Source organism: Ciconia boyciana, chromosome 13 (assembly GCF_034638445.1).
Source record: "Ciconia boyciana chromosome 13, ASM3463844v1, whole genome shotgun sequence".
NCBI lineage: Eukaryota > Metazoa > Chordata > Aves > Ciconiiformes > Ciconiidae > Ciconia > Ciconia boyciana.
The window spans coordinates 18,354,855-18,378,464 of record NC_132946.1 but is presented as its reverse complement, the minus strand read 5'-3'; the positions used below and the strand labels follow the sequence as shown (position 1 = coordinate 18,378,464).

Sequence of the window (23,610 nt, the reverse complement as noted above, 5' to 3'; positions counted from 1 at the left end):
ACCCACAGAGCCATCAGATGTCAAAGCACTCAAGGCTCCAGCCTGCAGAGTCAGAGCAGGCAGCTTTTCCCAGAGGCCTTTGCAGAACAGCCGGGCATCAAAAGCCACAAAGTTATCCAAGGCCTGCAACATCTACGTTCACTTTATAAATAAATGCTGTCTTTTCACATTCAGAATGCAACCTCTTTTTCAGAGACATGGTATTTTTCTCCCATTCCTCGATCACTGTTAAATTTCCTCAGAGGAAACAGAAGAAAAAAATAAAATACTGTTTCCACCCTCTTTTCACCACAGCAGCCTATTACTACTTCGTGACCTAATTGCAGTAGTTTTCCTTTTGTTCTAGTCATAAAAGCTGGTCAAGATTTTGGCGTGTAACATCCCATCCTTTTCTCTGCTGCGCAGCCCTGAGTATAATTCCTGTTTTCCAACATACATTTTCTCCTGCTGCCAAAAGGTCACCTTGGCATTTTCCAGTGTCAGTAGGCTACCTTTTCCCCTGACACAGAGCCAACTCTCCCGTGGCATTCCCAAGGGCCGTGAAGTCTCTTGTTAGCCTTCCACCTACAAGGGCTGGGTGCTTGCCTCAAGGGCTGGCATTCGGCTCTCAGTGTGTCTCGTGGGAGCTGCTCAGAAAGAAGTTCTCACCCCATAGCAGCCCAGCCCAGGAACTCCTGCCAGTCTCTGCAGTTAGAAAGGAGAACGTCTGCCAGGAAGGACGTCTGGTCTGGAGATACCATTCAGCTTCCACTTCCCCCATTAGCAAGGGCTTTTCACTGCAAACTCTCTCTTCCTCTCAACTTTCCTGCCTCATCTATGGGCATAAATTTGAAAAACCCAACAAATTCAAGTGAGCTGGTGCATCATGTGCAGAAAAAAACTTGTAGGGATTGTTCATGGTACTGTTATTCTTATTTACCTTATTACAAAAGCAGCTGACCTCTGAAGAAGCTGCAAAGGAGGTTTGTGGCAACGCTGTAGTCAGCGAGGCCAGAAAATCCTATGGTCTGTCTTGGAGGTGCTGGGGTAGACTCAGCCCTGTGCAGGAGAAAGATCACGGTGTAGTGGAAAGGCAGCATCACACAGCCAGCCCAGCCCTTTCTGCATCATCACACTAAGGTGCTTTCCAGCCCTCTCTCACACGTGTTCAACAACCCTTAGAAAATCAGCATTGTTTAAACATTAAAGAGTCTCTTTAAAAATTCAGCAGCAAAGTTCACCTGCTTTTTAGAGCCATATTTAAAGCGGCATCGAAGTGTATTTCCTCTCTCTAGAACTGGGCTTCAGTCCAGCCCATGTCACTGAGTGGAGCTGGGAGAAAGCGGAGGCTCTGCAGCCTCCAGCGCTGGGAACAGACATGCCAGTCTACTCCACAGCAGTGTTCAGGGCTAGCTTTCACCTCTGCTACCTCTACATCTCTGTAGAGAAACCTTTTAGCACTTAACCTAGCTCTGTTTCACAAAAGCTAAGCAAAAGTTGTGTCTGTTGTTTTGAAAGCCAGAAAAAGTTAAAATATTGAGGCTTTTTTCACAGAAAACGCAGATCAGCAGTACATCATGCCACACCATTCGCAATGGTGTCACATCCTTTTGTGCCAGAAGGTTGCGCCCCATATCCTATGGGTCCCTAGGGCTTTGCCTTCCCGATGCCACTCAGAAGCTGATACTGTCAGTCCCATTTTTTCTGGTGCAAAACTGAGATGAAATGTGCTGCCCAAGGTCACACAGTGAGATGGCAGAGATCACTGGCAGAGATGAAACTGGAGATCTAATGAGCTCTACTCCAGCACATTTACGGCAGATTCAGTTACGTTACCCATCAGACTGCAGATAAACAGTGTGCTAATGGCTCTCTGCTACATTCACCTTTCAAGATAATGCCTAGGTGGCTACCTGCCCAACCTTCCCTTTTTCTGCAGCTGTTCAAATAGTTAGATAGTCATATCTTTTTTGGTTTTATTTCGTTATGGAAAGAGGTCTCCCAACCGCTGACCCACCAACAGTTAAGAACTGATTTTCTGCTTTGCATAAGAAAAATACAAAATAAAACCATTGCATCAGTGATATTTAACCCCCAAAGCTTCCAAGTCAACAGCTGACCACGCTGATGCTCTTTAAATGCATCTTTATGAGTTTATACACATACAACATGTTGAACATGGTCTATTATGTCCATTTATGGAGACTGCATTTTCCCCAGTGGCTCATAAAATACTTGCCATTTTCCATCCACTCGGGAAGATCTGATACCATGCAGGACTCATTTTTATGAGAAATACTCCTCCTCATTTCTGTTTGGTTGTACTGGGACCCTCTTAGACAGGTACAACACGTTGCGACAGCAGCACATCTCCACAACCTTACAAGCAAGCTATAATACTGCAAATTATGATAGAATTCAGCTTTCTGCAAGAGTGCTAGACAGGCCCTGCGTAAATAAAATGCATCCTGTTTAAATGACATATTCTGTGACTTCTCTTTTTGTGCTGTTTGTTCCTTTTTGCATTTCCCTTTTTGCCTCTTGGTCTGTGAGGAGTCGTCACCCCATAACTTGCCGAGTTCTGCCGAATTCCGCTTGCCTGGGAGTAAAACATGACACAGGTTTGTTATTCTGGGTCACCGAAATCAACGTCACCTCCAGGAGCACAACTCTCGTCATATCTTCGCTTTCAACATTGCTCTGAAAAGGTAGCAGTTAGTAACAACACTATTAACAGAGAATGGAAAGTTTTCTGTGCTTGAAGCAAAGGCGAAAGGAACGTGATAAAGTCAAAGAAAATAATGGAAACCAGTTAAGTTAAATATGACTGCTTTGGAGAGCACACAATGCTTGATCTTGCTCGATGCAGAGATCTCCAGTGGCTGATAGGAACCTGGAGGATTTCTTTTCCAAAGAGGTTGCCAGTAAGCTGAGAGCACAGAACTGTCTGCGCTTTTTAAAAGGTTAATATCTTCACAGCTCTTTTGCTAGCAGACAGCTCAGGATACACAGAGCACAGCGGCCCCGGGTCAGCATCGCACTGTTTCCACGCTTTGCCATGTGTTAGCATCAACTGCACAATGTGCTTTGTCAGGCTTGTCTCATCCAAGCCCTCACCCGCTGTGATACTTTTATACAAAATCTTCTTTCTTGGGACATTAAAATACAAATCACTTGACTATGGAAGCAGCATCAAGTATATTCTCTTTCAGACCACGTAACTGACCCCTGCTGGGACAGGACTGGGCTGTGCCCTTCCAGCACTCAGGGCAGTAGAGTTCAATACTTGTATTTGGAGAAAATTCCATGATTCTCGGAGTTGGTAGCAAAACTCCTGTTGACTTCCAGAAGATTAAAGTTTGGCCTAAATAGTTCTGTTTTCCCCATAACTTATCCCTTTTCTACTAGGTTTCTCAGGTGCCATTGGGTGTGTGTAATGACACAGTACAGCTGAAGACCTGCTACTTCCCAAAATCTTGTTTGTACTGTTCTCTGGCAAGTGTGGTGAGCAGCGGCTGGAGACATCTCCCTAGGATGCAACCTCTGGCCAAATACTTTTGAAGACACGCTGCTAGGAGCAGATTGGCATCTGCCATGCTAACCCCAGGGGAACTGGAGATGTTTTCCAGAGACAGGGTAGACCAAACTGGTGAGACTGGATTTTGCTTTGTGCACCCCTTACCTGTCTTCTTGCAGCTTTGCCCTGACTACATAACACACAACATGAGAATAAAGCCATAGGGCTAAACCCACAAGTAACACCAGTATTTACTATCATTCCGTCAAAACAGAGGGCGCTGGGGAACAAGCTATTAACCATAGGGTATCCCAAGATGAATATTTTTTGAAACTAGCTCCTTCCTGGGAATATTCCTTGTGAATGGTCCAAAGAATTATGTTTCCTTTTAAAAGAAGTCCTTTAATTTATATTCTGAGGCATGCGTTCAAAAGATTTAATTTACCCTGAGCTATGAAATTAAGTTTAACCAAAATTTCAGATGGTTATTTATGTGACTGTGAAGATCCACCACACAGTTACTGTTTTAGCAGTGTAGTGATATCTTCGAGTACACTAGATACTAGTGAATACACTAGATACTAGATACTAGTGATTTTTCCTAAGCCTTTATTTTTAGGCTATAAAGGATCCACATGCTCTGAACCCCCACAAAGGAGATTTGAAGTAATCATAACAATTCTATGTAAAAGTCATAATGCACCCCATTTTCCTGCAACTTCTCAATGCATCTTGCTACCAGCTGCCAAAATAAGGACGAGGAAAAAATGGACCCAGGCAGGGTATTTGTCTCAAGAGATGCTGAACACAGCAACTGCAGTCATAACCCAGAAAGCAAACACCTTGTGAGCAGTGATTCCATTTTATTTTCCAGACCTTGTGTTCATCTCAGATCTCTACCCCGTTCGTTGCTAACCACATACAATCTTGCATCATGTGTATCTAGTTTCCAAGGGACACTGCGGGCCTTTATTGAAATATGTTCACTATGTCCTGTCTTGCGTTCCAGGGAGTGCTTGGTGTCCAGCAGTACATCGTCACAGGTAGCATGTGGCTGGCTATCTCTGCACCCTTTCTCCAACTAGCAGAGATGGTGCTTTCCATTTCAAGCATTGCAGCTGGGATAAGCTATACAAAAAGAATAAAAAGAGAAGCACCTATCCCAAGACAGCTAGGATGCTACAGATTAAGCTGCTTTGATTACAGTCACTAAATATGCTTTGGTTTTTCATATGAAATACCAAAAGGAATCTGTTGGAGATCCCTGGGTCCCTTGGGTAAGTTCATGCTCCTCTTACTACCCAGGATACAAGCTCTAGAAGGCTGCCAGTGAAATCCAGGCCCTTGTAGCCCCTTGAGAATACTTTTCCTATAAAGCTGCAAAACCGTAAGCAAATAGCCTTGTATGATAACTCAGAGGTAGACGCGCAGGGGAGGTTGCTGAAAAAGTCTTGGGTGGTTAGGAAGAATTAGTCTCCTGTTAGAAAGCTTGTTTCTCGGTCTGGTTTGCCTGGAAGCTGAAGCACCTGTGGTGTGTCCTTCCCATCTCCCAGCACAGCAGCAGCTGTGTTATGGACAGTCACAGTTTGGAGCACGAGCAAGCCATGGGAGATTTATGTAGGCTTCTTAGGCAGTTCATTGGTTAGACTTGGTGGCTGTGGTTGATCGCTCTTGGTCTGGCTTGCAGGAGGGGGCCACGTAGTCTTCTGATGAAGATGGCTGAAAATGAGAAATATGTTTTACGTAGTTCGGGAGAAGGACACGAAGACAACACTGATTATTTAGGAAAGAAAAGAGGATCCCATGGATCTTGCATAGCTATTGGATTGTAGCAACCATCTGTTTTGTCTGAAAATGCTTTTCATAACTTTGAAATCATGGTTTGCAAATGTCTACTTCGTACCTAATGAAAAAACTGTGCTGGCAGATACTCAGGCTGAGTTACGGTGATCAGCTAAGACAGTGGTAGCAGACATTTAGGTCTCAAAGTGTCCTTTCAGCAGATATCTTTAGGACATGGCTCTGTCAAACATAAGCCATTTAAGAGGTTTTAGGGAAATTCTTAAGATACTGAAGGTCCAAACAAAGCCATGTTGTCCTGCTCTCCTTAGCTGGGACTTCACAGCATCTTGATACCACAACATGAAAGATTAACACATTCAGTGATGCTTTTTCCCTTACTTGGAAGTCAGTGGTCTATAAAAATGACAGCTAGACAAGCCATAGAACCATAAATTCCCATCTGGCCTGAAGGAAAAAGAACATTTTAAAAAACAAAAGAGAGATCCAGGAATTCACACCATGCTTCACTGTGCAGGACAGGAAGTCTCTTGCTGTCTAGGAAGGGACATATTTCTCTGACATGGCCGTCTGGAGACCTCTACTAGATTATCTGGTTAAAAGTTGTCAAGCAAAAATTTTGATTAAGAAAACCCCAACAAAACAAACAGGAATTTTTAGTATGTGTATTGTCAAAATTACAGACCACGGCAGTTTTGACACCTACTCCTTGTAATTTGGGTTTCCTTCAGCAGGCAGGCACTGGTCCCTGTCACATGGCAAAGCTGCAAATGTAAGCACACAGTCAAGTATAAGTGAAGGGTTAGAAAACATGCCCAATGCAAGTAGCACTGCGACATTATGATAATGCACATTTAAATGATGCAGGAACTCTGAAAATGCTGACACGCTCATATATCAGAGGTGCTCCTTAAAGGCTACAATTATTTTCCTTGTGTCTTGTGCTTTGAGACAAAGACAATGCTGGACCATGGCCATGTTTAGTTGGTGAATAGCATCAAAGAGTAAAGACTGGGCACCTATTTGGGGCTGTACACTCACCTGATTGTGACACAGAGATCAGAAACTCTCCTTTTGCATGGAAAGAGACAAGCGGGGTCAAATAACTGCTGCCAAGAAACATTTATGGCTCATGGACTAAGCTCAGAGTCCCAGACTGGGAAAGTTAATTCAGACTCCCGTGGAGCTAGATTTCTAGGATCTTTTCTCTGATTTCCTCTCATCCACAGACGTGTGAGTGGAATTTCCTAGGCTGATTTGTATGCCAAGAAAACAAGGAGATTACTATTCCCCTCTGCTCAGCATTGCTGTAGTCATACCTGGATGGTGTAACGAAGGTTTGGATCCCTGGTTCAAAGCTGTTGAGAAACTGGATGGGGTGCAGCAAAGGGAGCCCTGGGGCTCGTAAGCTGCAAGGAGAGGCTGGGGAGGGCTGAGGGAGCTGGGCTTGTTTAGTCTGGCAAAGAGGAGTCTGAGAGGCAGTCTTGCACCCACTCCTACTTCAAGGGCAATTAGAAAGATGTCAGAGCCAAACTCTTCTTGGCAGTGGCAGACAATATAACTGGGGGCAGTGGCCACAGTGGCACCTGGGGCAGTTCAGACTAGATGCTAGGAAAATCTTTTTCACAGAGCATAATGCAGCTCCTGAACACATTATCCAGAGAGGCTGTGGATCTCCATCCTTGGAGGCTGAAAGCACAGCTGGCTAAACCCACTGGAGATCTCATCTAGTGTGATGGTGCTACCTGAAGCAGAAGATGTGACTCCTGATCTCCAGCAGTCCCTTTCAACCAGCATTTCTACGATTCTGTGAAACCATCCTCCTGCCTGTTAGGGTTTTTTTTCCCTGGATAAATGCCTTTCCTCTGGCCCTGGGCACAATCACACCCTTTGACTCCTTACACTGCAAGTCTGCGTTTCAGATTCAAAGATGAGTCACGGAGGGCAATTACATCTCAGTTAGCATGAGAGAATCAGATACATGTATGGGAGGCTTAACTGGTATGGCAAAAAATACGTAAGGTGGTGGAAACTGTAAATAACATTAACAGACATCTTTGAGACTTGTTTGGATTCAGGTTTCTCCAGTTAATCTAGTGCTTACCGTCCTTGTTGGAGAGGATTGGCGCTAACAGTTCTTTAGCTTCTGATAGCAAAAGGTCAACAAGATCTGAAGATGGAAGAGATGTATCTGAGACTGCGTCTGTTTTATCCTCTTCTGTTTCACTGTTGACTCTTATAAATATGGAAAGTGCCATCAATACTTCTATCATAGAATGGTCATTGAAAATCCTGGCCAGCCTCTCATGAAGGATATACTATGTAAATTCTGTGTGTTCAGGGGGGATTGCATCTCGATCGCTCAGCATCACAAGAGACTCTCTTTTAGACATACTTGCATCGTTGTGTTACAGACAGATATCAATGCATTTTTTTAGAATTTCTCAAAAATATTTTGCCTTCATTATATTAGAAGTAATCATCTTGGAAACTTAAAAATTTGATTCCATCATTCTTAAAAACTGGCTTTTTTTTTAAGGGGCTGGTCATTATCAATGAGACAGTGACCTTTCAATGAGTTAATCAATTAAAAACACACCAGCGTTCCGATAATAGAGTTGTGATACATTTTTTTCCAAGTGATAGGAGATAGGTTCAGGTTGAAGGGGAGTCCAGAAGCCTGAACTCTATTTCTCCAACCATTTGTGCAGTTGAGAGTCATTCTAGCTCTTTGCTTATACTCTCTCAGTTTCTGTAACTGCTGATAGAAAAGGACACGGTCCTACAGCCAAAAACTGACACATGTTGGGAAAAGCATGTGTGTCAAAACTCTGCTTCTTTGAAACAACCTGCTTAGGGTCTCTGCTAACAAGAGCAACTTAACCAGAGGAGTGTTTCACCTACTTATTCCCCCAAAAAGCCTGAACAGAGGCCAACCCCCCTCAAGCTCCAATCCACCAGCAGCCTCCAGATCATCTTTCTCCCATGGTTTCACCTCCAAAGTGACAGTATGTTTAGAAACTCTGGGTAGGTTATGTGTGAATCACTTTCCCCAAGAAAGGTCAAAAAAGGACATTTCGTGTTGCTGTTCATGATTCCCAGAAGCCATCTCCTACCTTTTCTCATCTGGTAAATGACTGGGTGTGCTCAGGACCTTGTGGACGTTCTGCCATGCAACAAAAAAAAAAAAAAAAAAAAGGTTTCAAACTTGTAGGAATGAATAATTCCTGAGAACAAACCCCATGGGTTTTTCCTGGTGATCAGATTTAATATGACAGTAATCAGCTTCTGCTTATTCATTGCCCTTGAAGCGAATATCTCAAGGCCTTTTGCAACTCAAGCAGCATTCACAGCCTATGCAAATATACAGACACATCTAAATTTTAATACCAACACTAAAATATATGGAATGCAACATAAAAATACTCTTCCAAAGAACAATTTTGCAGGCTACGTTTCAGCGAGCCTTGATCACCGCTACTAGCAATCCCTGGTTTCTGCATTGTACCTGCACGTGTAAGCTCTCATTACCATGCACAGTTAGTGAATTCTCAAACACTACTGAGGGATGTATAAAAAAGGAAGATATTTTCTTCCAGTGGTCAAAATCCTGTGATGTTTGACCCTGGGGCCAAGTCAAATCCATTTCCAAAGTCCATCCCCAAACCACACAGGCACCAGCACGTAGTGCTGCAGGTCTAGAGGCATTTTAATTCTTTCTTCTCTGAAGCGGAGGACACAGCATCTACGCTTCCTTTTACTCCACTGTTTCCTATTGATTTCAAGAGCTCTTGGGATAGGCTACTCGTAGCTGTAGCAGATATACTGAATACTAGTGATCCCATGCTGGCCAGTTTACTAATTACACAAGCTTGTGTTCCTGATACAGGTAGTGAAGTGGAAGAATAGTCAGTTAAAAGACTAAAGCAATTATGTGTGCAATTTTGCAGGAAATCTGGGGAAAGGAAAGCACTGGAAAAGCAAGACTGCTCTTTGAGTTCACATTTGTTGTGTAGAAAACCAACTGTCCAGTTATACAAAGAGAAGGTTAAAACACATGATTTCAACCATTATATCCAACAGAGATTCCTGGAGCAGCCTCAACCAGAGCATCACGGGGGACCGGTGAGCTGGGGACAGCAGAGCCACCAGGCAAAACCTGCACCACGGTGTTTGCATAGCTCTTAGGTATATGAGTATATATGAGTTCATTCCCTAGTTTCTCCTAACCAACAGACAGTGTCTTTTTAGGATGAGATAGAATAAAATAAAAAAAACCCCAAAACCAAAAAAACCACCCCCTCTCTTGCTTATGGAGCAGGAAGTTATTTGGACTTGCAAAATCACCCTGAAGATAAGAGGCCGCAGTGGTGCCACCAGCACCAGGGGCGGTTCAGCACGTCACCTGCACAAACAGGAGCAGTTTCCTATTGCAGATCTCCAGGCGCTTCCGTGAGACTTCTGATTTTCGTAACTGGCCGTCAGCCAGGGACAACTGTCTTTTCAGTTCCAGGATGTCCTCCTGAGATGGGGCCAGAGGAAGAAGAGAAAGGTGATGTTGACGCTCCAGCCTTGGCTTTTGGAAACACCAATTTATGACATTTGCTACAAACAGAAAACCACTGTCCTTTTGGAATGGACAGTGGAAATTATACAGATTATAACACAGACCCAGAGACCATGCTGGCCTTGTGGTCATACACAACAAACGATATATGCGCTACGTTCATTTTCTCCTTTATAAATAGAAGGAGGGGAACGCACAGAAGAAGGGTCAGGAGGGTTGTGGGGTTTTTCCCATGCTGATGGGTTGCATTACCTCTATTTCAGAGACGTGCTTTACTTTCTTCCCCACCAACTGCATCTTCAGTTCTGCAATTTCAGCTTCCAGCAAGTGGATCACTTCCTCATAGTCCTGCTCCGCACTGTGAGCCTGTCTCTGCACGACCTCTGCCATCTGCAGCTTGCTGTGCAGTGTCCGGTTCTCAGAAAGGAACCCCAGTGCTTTCTGGAAGCAGCGAGAAGTTCTGGTGAATGCACCACGTCCCCCTCAGCTGCCAACCACCCAAACCACCCCAAGGCCCCCAGCAATCTCTTCACTAACCTGGTTCAATCTCTGAAGCTCATCTTCCATTGACTTCTTGCTGTTCTCCACCTCTTTCAGGAGAGACTATGGAAAATATTTTCACCGGATTAGCAGCAACAAGCGATAGGACGTTCTCTAGAAGGTGCCCTGGTCTTGTAGCCCCTACCCACCAGAATAATATTTTACAGAAGCAGTCATGTGCACTCTCCCCCACCACAGTGCTTTTTGGGCTGCGACCTGCATGCCTGCAGAAATCCACCTGGACACCGCCATGGTGCTAACAGCCATGCCGGCAATCTGCAGCTAGGTTAGGATGGGAGGACATGTGGTGCTTCTGTTATTCATGGACTTCAATTATTTGTGAGACACGTTTTTGTATTTTTAAATGTATTTACTCACCGCTAAAAAGTGACTGCATACTTTCAGTACAAATAAGTTTTCATTTGAGGTTGAGAGCGAGAAAGAGGCAATTAAGGAGAGCCGAGGGTGAGAGTCTCCTTTGTAACAAGGAATGCGCAGAATGCAAACTGGTGACTTCTTAAGAGGGACAGGCTACACCATTACCCTTGCATATGACTACAGCGAGCTACAGCAGAAGGCACCAGCCAAGAAATCTGCTCAGAGAAGAGGCTCCACCTTTAGCCTTCGGACTTCTTGCCGCAGATCCATCATTTCCAGTTGCAGCTGCTCCAGCTCCTCATTGCCATTACAGCTCAGAGAGTCAAAGGTCTGCAGGGCAGAGGGACAGACAGCATCATGCACCGCTTATGCTTTCCCAAAAGCATGGGGCTATATGGCAGGCATATTGTTTTCCCTACCCAGCATAACGATGATTCAAAATCACTTTGAAAAGGAGTCAGCATTTTTATGCAACAGATCAAAAGGCACATTAAATAATTCAACTGCAGGGGTTTTTTCACCCCCCAGGATTTCACTCTCTGATCTCTGACATAGCTGGAATAGCTGTGCTACAGTGAATTTTCATTTTGTGAACCAGGCAAAATTAGTTGGAATTGATTAATTATGGCTAATTTTCCTTCTGCATCACTGCCAGGCTACTTCCTTCATATAATCTCATATATATTGTTATTTCCTTATTAAAAATGAGAAGTTTGAGGTCTTTTATAGAATTTCCTATAATCAAAATTATTAATGCTTAGTTCTGCCTTCTCTTTATAACTCTAGCACAACCAGAAAATGGTAATTTAGCTTTTCCTGTCTCAGAATTTCATGCATTTCACGTAGAAGATTCATGGATTCAATGCAGAAGAACGTTGGACTGACTGACCGGTGAGTGAAAAGCTGATGTATCCAGCAAACTGGCCACTTCTTGCTGCGTGAAGAGCATGGAGTTGGAATCCAGACCAGCCTCGTCCAGCTCCTCCTGCATCAGATCCCTGAGTGCTTGGAGAAGATCTGTGAGAAAGAATCAGTTTTTATGGGGCTAAAAGAGAAAAGTGCTGTGTGTTAGGAGCAAATGCCACCAATTTTGGGGACATCCACTGACTGCCAAGCAAAGCGGGTTTAGAGAAGCCAGACAGTCTTCTCTAACACTCCTGGGTTCTTCGGCAATCCCATCAAGCTTAAATAAGTTGTTGACGATCTTTACCAGACTCTTGTTTCTTATCCAATTGAAAAAAAACTAAACTTTTAAAAACCAAAAACCCCAGATATTTTCACAGTGGAGTTTTCATGATTGTGGTTCTCAGAGTTTTAAATTTTAAGCCAAAACCACATTTTGCTGACAAAAGGCATCCGTCTGCCTGCTGGCATTTCTCACGCTGCTGATTTAAACAAAAAACAACTCAATGACTTCAGCACTTAGAAAAGGTGTTAAATTGACAAGTCTGAAAATCCAGACTCATTTTGCTTTCAGATATGGAGGAAAGCACAGTGCAAGGGGCTGCATGGGACAGACGGGAGCCAGCGCACCGGAGGGGAGGCAGCACCGGGGTCCCAGCCCCTCCAGTCCTCAGCCCATGGGCTGCAGCAGGAACCGGAATCTTTCTGCGAGAGCAGCATCTTAGCTGCCAGCACATTTGCTGAATACCCCTAATCATCCTTATTTCTATTGCCACAAACTACAAAGCCAGTTGCTCTTAGGAGAGGCACACGGTTCTGTATCCCATCACTTGCTCTACACAAAAACATCCGTCCAAGAGACATTGTGCTTTGCAAGCCTGTTCTGTCTGGTGGGGATATTGCTTATGGCTTTGAATTTTTGTGAAAAAACTTCTGGGGAGCAGATCCTGCGGGCCAGATATGCTCTGGCAGGTCACAGAAAGCAGAGCAGGCTTTTATTTTCTGCGTGTCCTCTGGCCAGCTCTTGCTTGGCAAGCTAGGGGTTTAAGGAAAGTGAGCCCTCACACCAACTTCCTTGTATTTTCATTTTACATATGCTTCTACCAAACACCTTCTTTTGTATTTGTGACTTTTCTTAGCTGTTTTGAGGCTACATCAATACCCAGCCAGGTGTCTTACCTGCCACCTTTCAGCAGATGCCCCTCTCCTTTCTCAGCCTCCAGCAAAGCTACACAAAAATGAAAAAGTCCATCATGCGCAGAGCTGCCCACTCACCTCCGTAGGCCACCGTCCCCTGCGAGTCTGTGGTCAAGCTTTGCCGTAACTGCCTCTTCTTCTCCTCGGTCACATCCAGACCAAGATACTGCAGAACCTTGAGCAGAAACAATAAGCCTTTAAAAAGAAAAATACTGAAAAGGCAACTCTCTGAAGTAGGTGCTGGGGAGACACTTGGTGCTGGTTTTTCTCCTGGAAGTGGCTCTCCAGGCAGCATCTCCCAAAGGAGCAGGCTTGGGCTAGATTGCCAGTCTCTCCTTTCCTACACGTGTACAGAAATGCCTGTTCCTGAAGACAGGGACATGTTCACATCCCTCCAAGAACATTTTATACAGATTTGCAGCTATGACAAACTGTCAGGAGCTTTATCAAAAGCTGGTGGAGCTGTAGCAAGGCTCAGCTGCCAAGAGCTCAGCCTCTCCTCTTTCTCTTACTGCCCAGGAATTGTGTTTGAGACTGAGAAGATAAAAGCTATTCACAGAGTATTTCCCATGGCAACAGGAGAGATTCAAACATTTTCCTTCTCCATTTTGCTCTCTCATTACGCGTGATGCCCTGTCTTCTACTGATATTTATCAATTCAACCCCAGGCCACCACACAGAAGCAGATAAACCTGTGCAAACCTCACTTCACTGCTGGCAGCAGCAAAGTAAGAGCTTTTAAAAGACAAAGTCAAGCTCAGCAGACTCTGGGAAAGAGCCCAAGTTAAACGCTCGCCTGTCCCAGGCTGCACCCATGGCTCCTGCTCACACGTGTACAGCACCTCCCGCATGGTCCCCTGAAAGGGGGCTGGAGACAAGTCCTTGCTCGCATTTCCATTACCAGCAAGCCCATGGGACCTGTCTGCTCTCACACGCTGCCTGCGAGGCCCATTTGAGTTCCATCTCCCGCTCCTCTGCCCGCCACCTCTGCACAAGGCAGTGCTGCAGGCTCCTGGGCTTCGGGATGCCCTACTCCTCAGTCTACAGATGTTGGCATCTGGCCTGGGCCACCCCAAAGCCATCTCAGGCTGTGCCGGTCAGTGTGCATGTCCTGACCCTGGCACCGCTGCAGCCGCCTGCTCATAACACTGGCTTTTAAAAGGGGAAGCCAAGCGTCCCCACTCCTCCCACCAAAGAGGAGCTGCTTTTATACCCATGACGAGCAGATGTCGCTGCGAAAATGCAATCCTAAATCCCGCTTTAGGAGAATTATGCAGGCTTAGAAGAAAAGTTCCTGCTTGCCTGCTGCCCTCCGGGCAGGCGAGAGCAGCGGAAGGGCGAGGGCCGCAGCTGCCATCGGGTGGCAGCAGATGCTCGTTCACCGGGTTCTCCTTGGCGTCCCCCGGCCCTGCAGAAGCGGCTGGGGTCCCACGCTCCCCCCCAAATCCAGCAGCACGCAGGGGAGCACGTGCACCCCAAAACCAGAGCGGGGGCATGGTCACCTAAGGGCACTCTGCTCTTCGCCGGGGTCTCGGTGAGCAAATGGGCAGCTCCACTCCCTGCCCTTTGATGGTGCCTGTGGAATGTATTTTCCATAAAATGATGAAAGGAGCAGCGGTTCTGGCTAGATCCTCGGTGAGATATCTCATATTGCAGCCTTCCCTCGCCCACACCAGGCTGCCCGAGGTCACCCCAGCAGCGACAGCAGCACCGGAAGGTTTGGAGGGCAGCTGCCTGCACCTGCAGCCCTGAGTCAAATGCATTACATCCAAGGGAGAGGCAACTGCCAGGAGGAGACTTCTGGAGCTCCCTGGAGCATTGAGAAATAGCTGAGATGAGCCAAGTTGTGTTTAAAAGTCCCTTCGGATGTGACCGGGATGTTTCACTACACCCTGTTCTCCCTTTTAACCTTTAGAGGCTGGACCCAACCTCCAGCAAACTTGACTGAAGAGTTGAGACCCTTTTTCCCAGACTCTTGGTAATAAATACAGTTTGGTGGACGACTCTTATGCCTCTATCTCAAAAATCAGATTAATTAATTGTAGCATGTGAGCGGTGTGATGCTAATAAGGAAAGCAATGTTCTGAGCACCATGGCTGGCTCTGCACTCCACATCGCCTGTGCTATCGCTATTCCCAGCACAGCCCGGTCAGCATCCTGGAGAGGTGAAGGGAAATTAGACTGGAGCAGGCTGGTCAGCGGAAGATGGTGTACGTGTAGATTGGAGCACTGATCAAGTGCTATAGCTTTATTCTGTGCGAACAAGCAGGCTGGTTCTCTTACATTATTTCTATTCAGGCTTGCATTTTTTAATCCCTCCAAAAAACAAGCAACATAGTGACCCCCATGCTAGTACCTGGCCCAGTCCTCACATGCCTGAGTGCAACATTGATGCAAGAATCAAAGCTGAAAGGTCTCAATCACTTCTTCCACAGAAAAGCAATACAAGGAGACCATTCGCATAAGCTTATTTTGTTTGCCAATAATGTGGCAGCTGGAAGCAAGGAGGTATCACGCCAGTGGACTATTTTCTGCGTAGTGCACCCTGGGAGAGGATTGAGAGGAGACCTCACTTTCGGGAGAGGGACCCATTCCACTTACCAGTTCCAGTTTCCCGTCCTTGAGCCTGATATGGGGATCCAGCGCTACTTTTGGTTTGGTTCCTGAAGCTGCTTTAGGATTAGATGCCAAAGCGGGTGCTGAAAAGCCAAAAATAAATGTTAATGGAAGAGCACTTGGGTAGAGGAAAGAGATGCCTGCAAAGCAAAATTCAGAACTCTTGTTGCATGAAACATATGTGTGCAGCAGGCCAAAAGTCAAAGACCAGGATTTACTAAATCCGGTCCTGGAAGGCTCAACTAGGCCACCGTTGAAAAGATTGGATACTGGGGCAAACCCTTACTGAAATTGGGCTTCTGCGTGGTTTAAAATGGGATGTTTCATCCAAGGACCTAGGACTGAAAAAATAGCACTTTGGAAATTTCCAGTCACAAGTTTTTGTGGAGTCTTGAGGTCTGTAGCTATGGTGATCTGTTGAAAAAAAAAATCTGCCTGGATCTTGTCTTCTCTAATTGATTAAGCAAAACTGAAACCCAACATTTTATAAAATGCAGCCTTGGCTTTCACAACCCCCATGGAAAAGGGAATCGATGCATTAAAATTGATGTGGAAGAACACCACTGCAAGAATTTTTCCCTCCACAAGACTGCAAAAAGCCTTGAACCCTTTTCCCTCAGTTGGGCAGGCAGGTTTTTTTGGGTAGAAGGAGCCACATGCATCGCAAGGCAGACAGAGAGGGAGAAAGAGGCAGAAACAGCAGCTGCTTTTCTGGCGAAAAGCTGTCATGAGCTCAGAAGAACCAGCTGCTGACAGCTGGCTCGTCATTACCGGCACTGCCTTCACAGCTGAAATGGTACAGAGCGCAAGCCCTGCTGCCATGCCCTGCCACTTGTGCTCCTCCATCCCTGGAGGGAACCCCACCTTTCCCTTACGATTAACCATCGTCTGTAAGAAACCGTGACATTCCCTGGGAAAAAGGCTGCAGAAGGCGTTACTCGCCCAGGAGCTCCCCTGCCAGACTCCAGAAAGGTGCAGGACTGCTGTGCCTGCAGCCCTGCTGCCTGCCTGCCCAGCTGCCTGCCCACCCAGCTGCCTGCCCCTGCTCACCCTCAAGCCATCAGCCCAGGCTGGTGACAAAATTCCTTCTCGTGCCAGTGGCACAGGATTTGCCCAGGGAGCAATTCCTTTCGCCTGCCTGGGATCTGATTAACATCACGGGAAGACCCATCTTGCCGAGTAACACCGCTCCTCCTGAACCTCTCGAGCACTTCTCACTGCATCCTCCTCAACCGTCGGGGCAGAGACCAGGCGCAAGGAGAAGGCAGCAAGAAGCAGCAGAGGTGCTGCACAGGCGTAATCCACCTAATCCGGGTATTCATCCACTCTGCTAACGCCAGCAGCTGGGAAGCAGCAAGAGGTACTAGATGGGTTTGCTGGATCGGCCACCAACACTTTACTCCCCAGGTTCAAGGGCAGAGCTGTTACCCTTTGACGCATGGCTAATCAGGATTAGCTCCACATGGCTTTGCTGTCAGCTCTGGACACGTAGATACCCAGGGCATTCACCAAGCACCCACAGAGAGGCAGTCACTGGCCCAGGCTCCAAGCCTGGCTGCTGCTCTTTCAAAGCCAGTTGTCTGTTTTCATGGATGACAACACTGACACAAAGCCTCCTCAGCATTTCACATTAAAAAACCACGTGTAATAAAATCCCCTAGCTAAGTCAGGAAGTGATTAGGTCATTGCTATTTGCTGGATTGCCTGCATGACCCAGGGCTTTGCTCCCCATCACCGGGAGCTCTGACTGTTGGTGGTAGCCACCTAAGAGCCTACCTGAAATGAAGGCTGCAGGATGCTCAGGGCAGGGAGGACAGACCAAGGGCAGTCCCTGTCCCAGGGTCTCTGCAGTGCAGAGCATGGAAGGTGAAGGCTGAAGCCTGCTGAGCTTGCCCAAGGTGAGACAGGCATCTCTGGGAGCAGACTGCTGACACACATCCAGCCTAGCACCGTCTGCACCCTCTCTCTCCTACTAATCCCAGGTATAGACTAAACACAATTTACCTTGCAACGCTTGCTCTTAGCTTTCCAGATGGAATTACAACACGGCACAGGGATTCGCAAGTAGAGCCAGTGCCTTGGCAGCGCATGGGTAAGGAAGGGCCATAGGACTTGCAGCCATGAGAATGATGGGCTGTGCTTGCTAAGGACTCGCTAGGGAAAGCCCAGCTTTTCCTCTGGGCAGAAGTAACCTTCATATCATAGGGATATGGGGTATCTTGCTGGAGGTCATCTCCTCGGACACTGGATCATGGGGGTTATTGAGGTTTCCTGTAATTCCTAAGGAGCCTGTGAAGCTGCAGGGTGATTTGAGTTCACCCCCCGTTGCTGCCATCTTATCAGGTGAACAGTAGGTCTCTCCCACAAAAGTTAAGAGCTCAGTACAGGGCTCAGAGCATGGAGAGAAAACACAGCATGGAAAAGTAAGCCAAAAAAGTGAAGCTTGCATCTAGAGAGAAATCTGACTTAATCACATCTATAAGCAATTTCCCAGTTTGACCAACTGAGGGCAACCTTAATGCCTGTATAATGCCCAGGGTTGCCGTGCACATTACAGCTATCATTTAATTGACTTTTTTTATACAATGTCTCTGAGGACCACCCATCCCCATCAGAAGGGAACGTTGCCTGCAGTGGGATCTGCTGCAGGCAAGTCCGACATGATCTTTGCATGTGGGCAAAGACAGTGCTGCAAAGGAACCACAGGCTGAGAGCGGAAGAAGTTGTCTCCTATTTCCAGTCCTCTGCATGCCTTAGTAAAGAGTTTTGCTACTATGGACAAACATGGACATAATTACTACCTGTTGAGTAGCTGCTATCTTCCCTCTCTCCTAGTGGGCCGAGACTCATTATCACACCATTAGATTCCGCTGCAGCAGTATAAACACTGATTGAAATTAATTTCCTCATCCTCAGCACCGAGGAGCCAAGGCTATGCTTGTCACCCACACAAAGAAAACAATTTAGCAGGACTCTTACCTGAGACAGTAAGCTCTGGTGGGCAAATGTCCGGTGACAAAGAAGGCACAGGAAAATTATTTTCACGTCTATTCTAGAAAAAGAAGACAAAACGGCACAGGCAATCGCTAAGCAGAATCTGTTGGTGTAAATAAAGAGCAGAAGATAGACAAGTTTAAGAGAGAGCAGCCCATCTGGCCCATAACAGCAAAGGCACCACGTACCCCTCTTGTGCAGATGGGCCAAAAGAGACTCCAGGGGTTTCTCTAGGAGCACTTGGCACAGGCACGTTCCTGAGCCATCTCAAAGTCTCTGGTCACACACAGAAAACTGAGTTTGTCATTACTGCAATTGAGAGCTGAGGATGAATTTGACCTTGCATGCGTTTTCCATAGAGGTTCTCCCTAAAGCTCTGCATCCAACACACCAGTGAGGTCCTGATTCTGATCACGGCCAGTTGTGTTATTTACCCAAAACACATAATTATCACAGTGTGCATGACAGGAAGCCAAGACCATTGCCCACCCTTTCTTAAGTGCCAGGTCACGGCTGAAACCACAAGAGGGAAGAATAGTCACAGGGTGGATATGCTGAGCACCACCAAGACGGTGCTTCCACAGCTGGGAACTTACATGCAGAGAGGGGCACAGGACTGATGCTGAGGACATATGGACATGTAGCACAGGCACCTGAGCACGCTTTCCCTAATGTGGAAGCCTAGACCTCATTAAAATCTCCATCATTTAGCAGCAAAGTGAAGAAAGGAGGAATTTAATTCCAGCCAGCGATGTCATTTTATATAGGTCCACAACATTACACAAGCACACCTTCTGCTGGATGATGAAGGATCTAACTATACTACTCGGCTATATGTATATGGGCTAAGGCTGACTTTCATAAGCACGTCTCCAGCCTGGTACACCCAAAGGCAACATATATATGACATTCTTGCAAGTCCATGTCTCCACAAGGTCTGGAAAGAAGCACCTTCTGTGAATGATGCTTGTATGAAAGGAACATCCAGCTGGCCTTTTCTAAAGGAAGTTTATGTGGAAGAGAGCAGAAGATACACCCGGCATTGCACCAGTCCAGGAGAGGAGCGACAAACGCACAGAATCCAGCCACAGACCTAAATTATCGTGAGGGTTGTGTGGTTAAACTCTGTCTCATCATGCACAGCTCGAGCACTTGTCTCTGCAAACACAACATGGAGCTAGGCTTCACAGGAAGAATGAGCCTGGCTTATCATTAGACTAGTGAAGAACAGAAATGGGCTGCTTAGGAATGCTGCGGATTCATCCTCATCAGAAGTCTTTAAGAACAAAGAGCTGTTCCTGCCTTTGGGTAGGAGACTAGATCAAACCGACTCCTGAGATCCCTTCCAGCTCTATGACTGGTATTGAATGAGATGCAGGTTTGCTATCCACAGAAGGATTTTATTTTTTTAAAACCTGAGACTTCTGAAACAGGTCTGAATGCAGGCCCTGGAGATGAAACTCCTCTCATTACCTCCACAGATCCTTCGCTGTCTCAAACCCAAGAGAGAAGAAACAGTATTTCAGATTTAAAATACCTGGCTGTAGAACAGGGCTACATACATCAGCATTACAGACTTTCCACCCTCCAGAAGGTCTACCATGGGGTCCCTAAAGAAAAGTTTTCTGATGAAAGAAAGATCACAGGACCGATGCCTGTGGTCTTAGATATGAACTTCAACCTACCTCTGGGGACCTCACATGGACCTTCAGTCTGCAGGAACTCAGACCGTTTCCCACAGCCTTTGGAGGTGGCGATGGGATGCTGTTATGAACTGACAGTCCAGGATGTAACCGTCCCCTTCCAGGAATAAAGGCCACTTCTGTGTTTCCCTCGTGTCTTAAACAAACAACAAGTACAGAACATTTTATTAACAAAAAAAAAAGCACAACTTAAATTTGCAGAACTTCCATGCCCATGGTTCTTTCTCTGGGATAATCTCACTTAAGCCCTTGTAGCCTGCACCAGTGTAGCTGGATCTCCACCAGCTGGGTTGCTTGTTTGAACTTCAGTTCTGTTACAGAACTCTGCTGGGCAGTGATAGGGGATATTAATGAGGACCAGAACATTGGGAAGGTCTGGATTACACTTCAGGATGATCCATGCATTCAAGATTTCCTTATATGATCACCTATCAGGAGCATCTTGAAGCATCATTGAAGACTAATAATCGTTATGCTTCTTGAAGCCAAACATTGATACGACATGAAGGGTTTTTGCCTAAGACTCAACAGCACCATGATGATGACAGGAAATATGTTACATGCCTACCTGAATTTGGCTTTTGCAATTATTTTTCTGGCCTCTTCATATGTGCTGCCCACCAAAGAATCTTTATTGATAGCTATTAGCTGGTCACCAGGTCGGAGCCGACCATCCTAAACAAAGAAGGAGAAAGTCAGAGCATTGGGGAGGCCCTTCTCCTGCAACACAAATCCTCATTAGTCCATGCAATGCATTATTCATCTATTCTTAGAAAAGCTGCTTCAGAACAGCTACAGCTTCTAGGAGAGGTCCCCATTGCAAAGTCACTGAGGGTCTCCACACTGACTTACCTTGTAACAGTCACCATCTGGCATAAGCTCTTGAACATAAATCATGGGGCCATCAGGCCTGTTAGATCCACCACTGATTGTCAGCCCTAAGCCGGAGGATTTTGCTATAGAAATGCTCTGGATTCCTGATTCAATGGAGTAGCTGCAAGGGAGAGATGTTAGTAGGTGACTCAAGGTGATCTGGTTGATTTTCCCATGTCGCTGAACAAACTCTGCCTGGCTTTCTTTCTGTGCATGTTCCTTCTAACTTCTCCCAACCTTTTCTATCTCTGCATCTTTTCTTCCACCCAGCCTTGGAAAGAGGAGGTGAGGACTCCCGTTTCTTAGCAGACATTGTTCAGCATTATGAAGATGACTGGCTTGCATAATCTCAAATGCTGGGGAATACTTGTTTGCATTTAGAAAATAAAGAGAGAAGAAACTAAAGGTTTAACCAGAATATGTTTGGCACTCCTGGTTTTTATAGCCAAAAGCACACAAAGGATCGATGTGGTTATTTTTCAAATCCAGTTAAATCACCAGACAGCAATTTACAGATTGGTCAACTATTAAGCAGCCATTAGCAAACGTCAAAGTGAAGCTCAGGATCACAGCTACGTCTTAACCAAAGTTTGGACTCAAAACCTTGCAACGTGCCCTAAGAAATTAGCCTTTAAGCACCTTTATAGCAACACTCACCACACTGTGATTTACTTCTGTGGCAGTGGTACAGATGACTCGCCCAGTCAAGGATGTATTGTGAAAGGAGCAGTGACAAAGGTTGGACCCTACCCTCAAAGAGCCGCCTGCTAGACAGGACCCAGCAGGCCACCAAGACTGGGGCATGGCAGGCAGCTCCGTGCAGTGAAGGAGGTTTAGCAATTGCAGTAGGAGTTTGTGGGAGCAGAGATTCCCCTGACCACCCACAGGCTGGTGGGAACAACTGGGCAGCATAGCAACAGGGAGGTTTTGGGGAAAGATTCAGTGGGATCTAAGGGTCAGTAAGCCCTTTCCTCCTAATGGGCTGGGTGCAACTGGCATTTCTCCTTTTCAGTTTATTTTCACAGCAGCCACTCACCAAATGGTCTGCAGCTTCTGGTCCTCCTTGTGTTATCTGATAACTTAAGATGCAATGACAGCCCTGCATCCTGTGCCTTACAGTGACACCAGCGTGTAACCGCCCCGTGCTCCTCAGCAGTGCCATCCCCAGTGGTCAGACACTCCAGTGACAGAGCAGCGTGCTGCCAGCACCCCCCAAACCAGCAGCGGGCCCCCAGCAGAGCCAGCTGGCTATGCGGGGGAAAGTGACTGCATTCATGCAGCATGCGTCTCACTCTGATGGAAAAATATTGCTCTAAGAAATATTTTAGGAAAACGATGTCATGAAATGTAACATTAAACCCTCTGTTTGAATCAAAATATCAGACATTATCTGTGGTGAGACTGAATCACATCTGGGTCCCGTTGCTCAATGGGGTGGCAGGACCTCAGATGACACTGCAATGAGAGGTCACAGCCTGGGGACAACCTGCGGTGAGCAGAAGGGATGGCAGCCACATGCATGAAAAGACCCACGGCCCAAATTACATCTCTGCAGCTGACCACCAACGCTCAGCTGTGATCAACGGTCTGTGATTTCAAACGGCTCATGCTGCTTCCCAGGAGGAGATCACTGGGGCCTGGCACTGGCATGGAGACAAGCAGAAGATGGCACAGTGTGGCAGCACTGAGTGAGGAGGCCACCAAGTCACGTCCCCTCTAGCCTGTATCGCAACCTGGAGTGGGTTAACAGCAGAGCAAGGATGTCTAGTTCATCCAAACCAGCTGCCAAGTAGATGAGTTGGCCTCTCCTCTGTAAGGGTCTCTCACTCCATGCAAGCAGCTTAAACCTCTGGTGCCAAATATTTGTCCTCTGCAAATCCCTAATAAAGAGCTGGTATTTAGCAAGGGGATTTACTTGTTCTGCAGTGAAGGCTGGTTCTCTTTACCAGCAACTTGGCTTGTTTATGTTGGCAAAGGAAGGGAAGCTGCAAGCCCTGGGGACAAATGGTCCCAATTCCACGACGGTTAACACCCTTCGAGCTGTCCCTCTTGAGAAGGGCAACCCCGAGCACCCTGGAGACGCAACTCCACAGAAAAACAAGCTCTGCCTATCCAAACCTCTGACCCTGCGAAATATGAAAGGGACAGGTGACCACATGAAAACACATGCTCCAGGAGATGCTCTGGAGACAAAAGGATGCGGTGTCTGTAGGCAAACAGTGTTGACACCAAAGCAAATGGCGTTGGGAGTGTTTGCATCGAGAGGGCAGTGCTTGTGCTCTTGTTGTACGGTGTCAACATGCCAGGAGCAGGGCAATAGAAAACAAGCTCCTGAAACACCTTCCCAAAGCACCACAGGCCTCACAGAAACACTCTGCTCATGACATGGTTTATAAAGGTGATGTGCAGGGTCCTCTCAGCTGGCTGTAAGCCACGGCTTCTCCCCGGGTTTCAGAGGGGAGGAAGAGGAGCAGTTGCATTGTTAACTGTATTGCAGACATATTGACTGCCTCAACAGGGAAGCTTTTCAGCTCTTGGGCCCA

General features: G+C 46.4%; 1 protein-coding gene across 1 annotated transcript in view; it reads right to left on the bottom strand.

The window, feature by feature from the left end:
• Nucleotides 1-5,109: 5,109 nt before the first annotated feature.
• The window catches only part of LOC140659174 (syntaxin-binding protein 4-like), a 46,601-nt gene continuing 28,100 nt past the window's right edge, over nt 5,110-23,610 (bottom strand). The window contains exons 8-22 of the mRNA XM_072878475.1: nt 21,047-21,188; nt 20,763-20,869; nt 20,177-20,330; nt 18,477-18,549; nt 15,483-15,580; nt 12,960-13,056; nt 11,671-11,798; nt 11,019-11,111; nt 10,401-10,466; nt 10,116-10,304; nt 9,702-9,818; nt 8,413-8,462; nt 7,401-7,531; nt 6,003-6,060; nt 5,110-5,215 (exon numbers count right to left, since the gene is read on the bottom strand). Of these exons, the coding sequence (XP_072734576.1) occupies nt 5,110-5,215; nt 6,003-6,060; nt 7,401-7,531; nt 8,413-8,462; nt 9,702-9,818; nt 10,116-10,304; nt 10,401-10,466; nt 11,019-11,111; nt 11,671-11,798; nt 12,960-13,056; nt 15,483-15,580; nt 18,477-18,549; nt 20,177-20,330; nt 20,763-20,869; nt 21,047-21,188 (1,609 nt within the window). The remainder of the gene's footprint in view (nt 5,216-6,002; nt 6,061-7,400; nt 7,532-8,412; nt 8,463-9,701; nt 9,819-10,115; nt 10,305-10,400; nt 10,467-11,018; nt 11,112-11,670; nt 11,799-12,959; nt 13,057-15,482; nt 15,581-18,476; nt 18,550-20,176; nt 20,331-20,762; nt 20,870-21,046; nt 21,189-23,610) is intronic.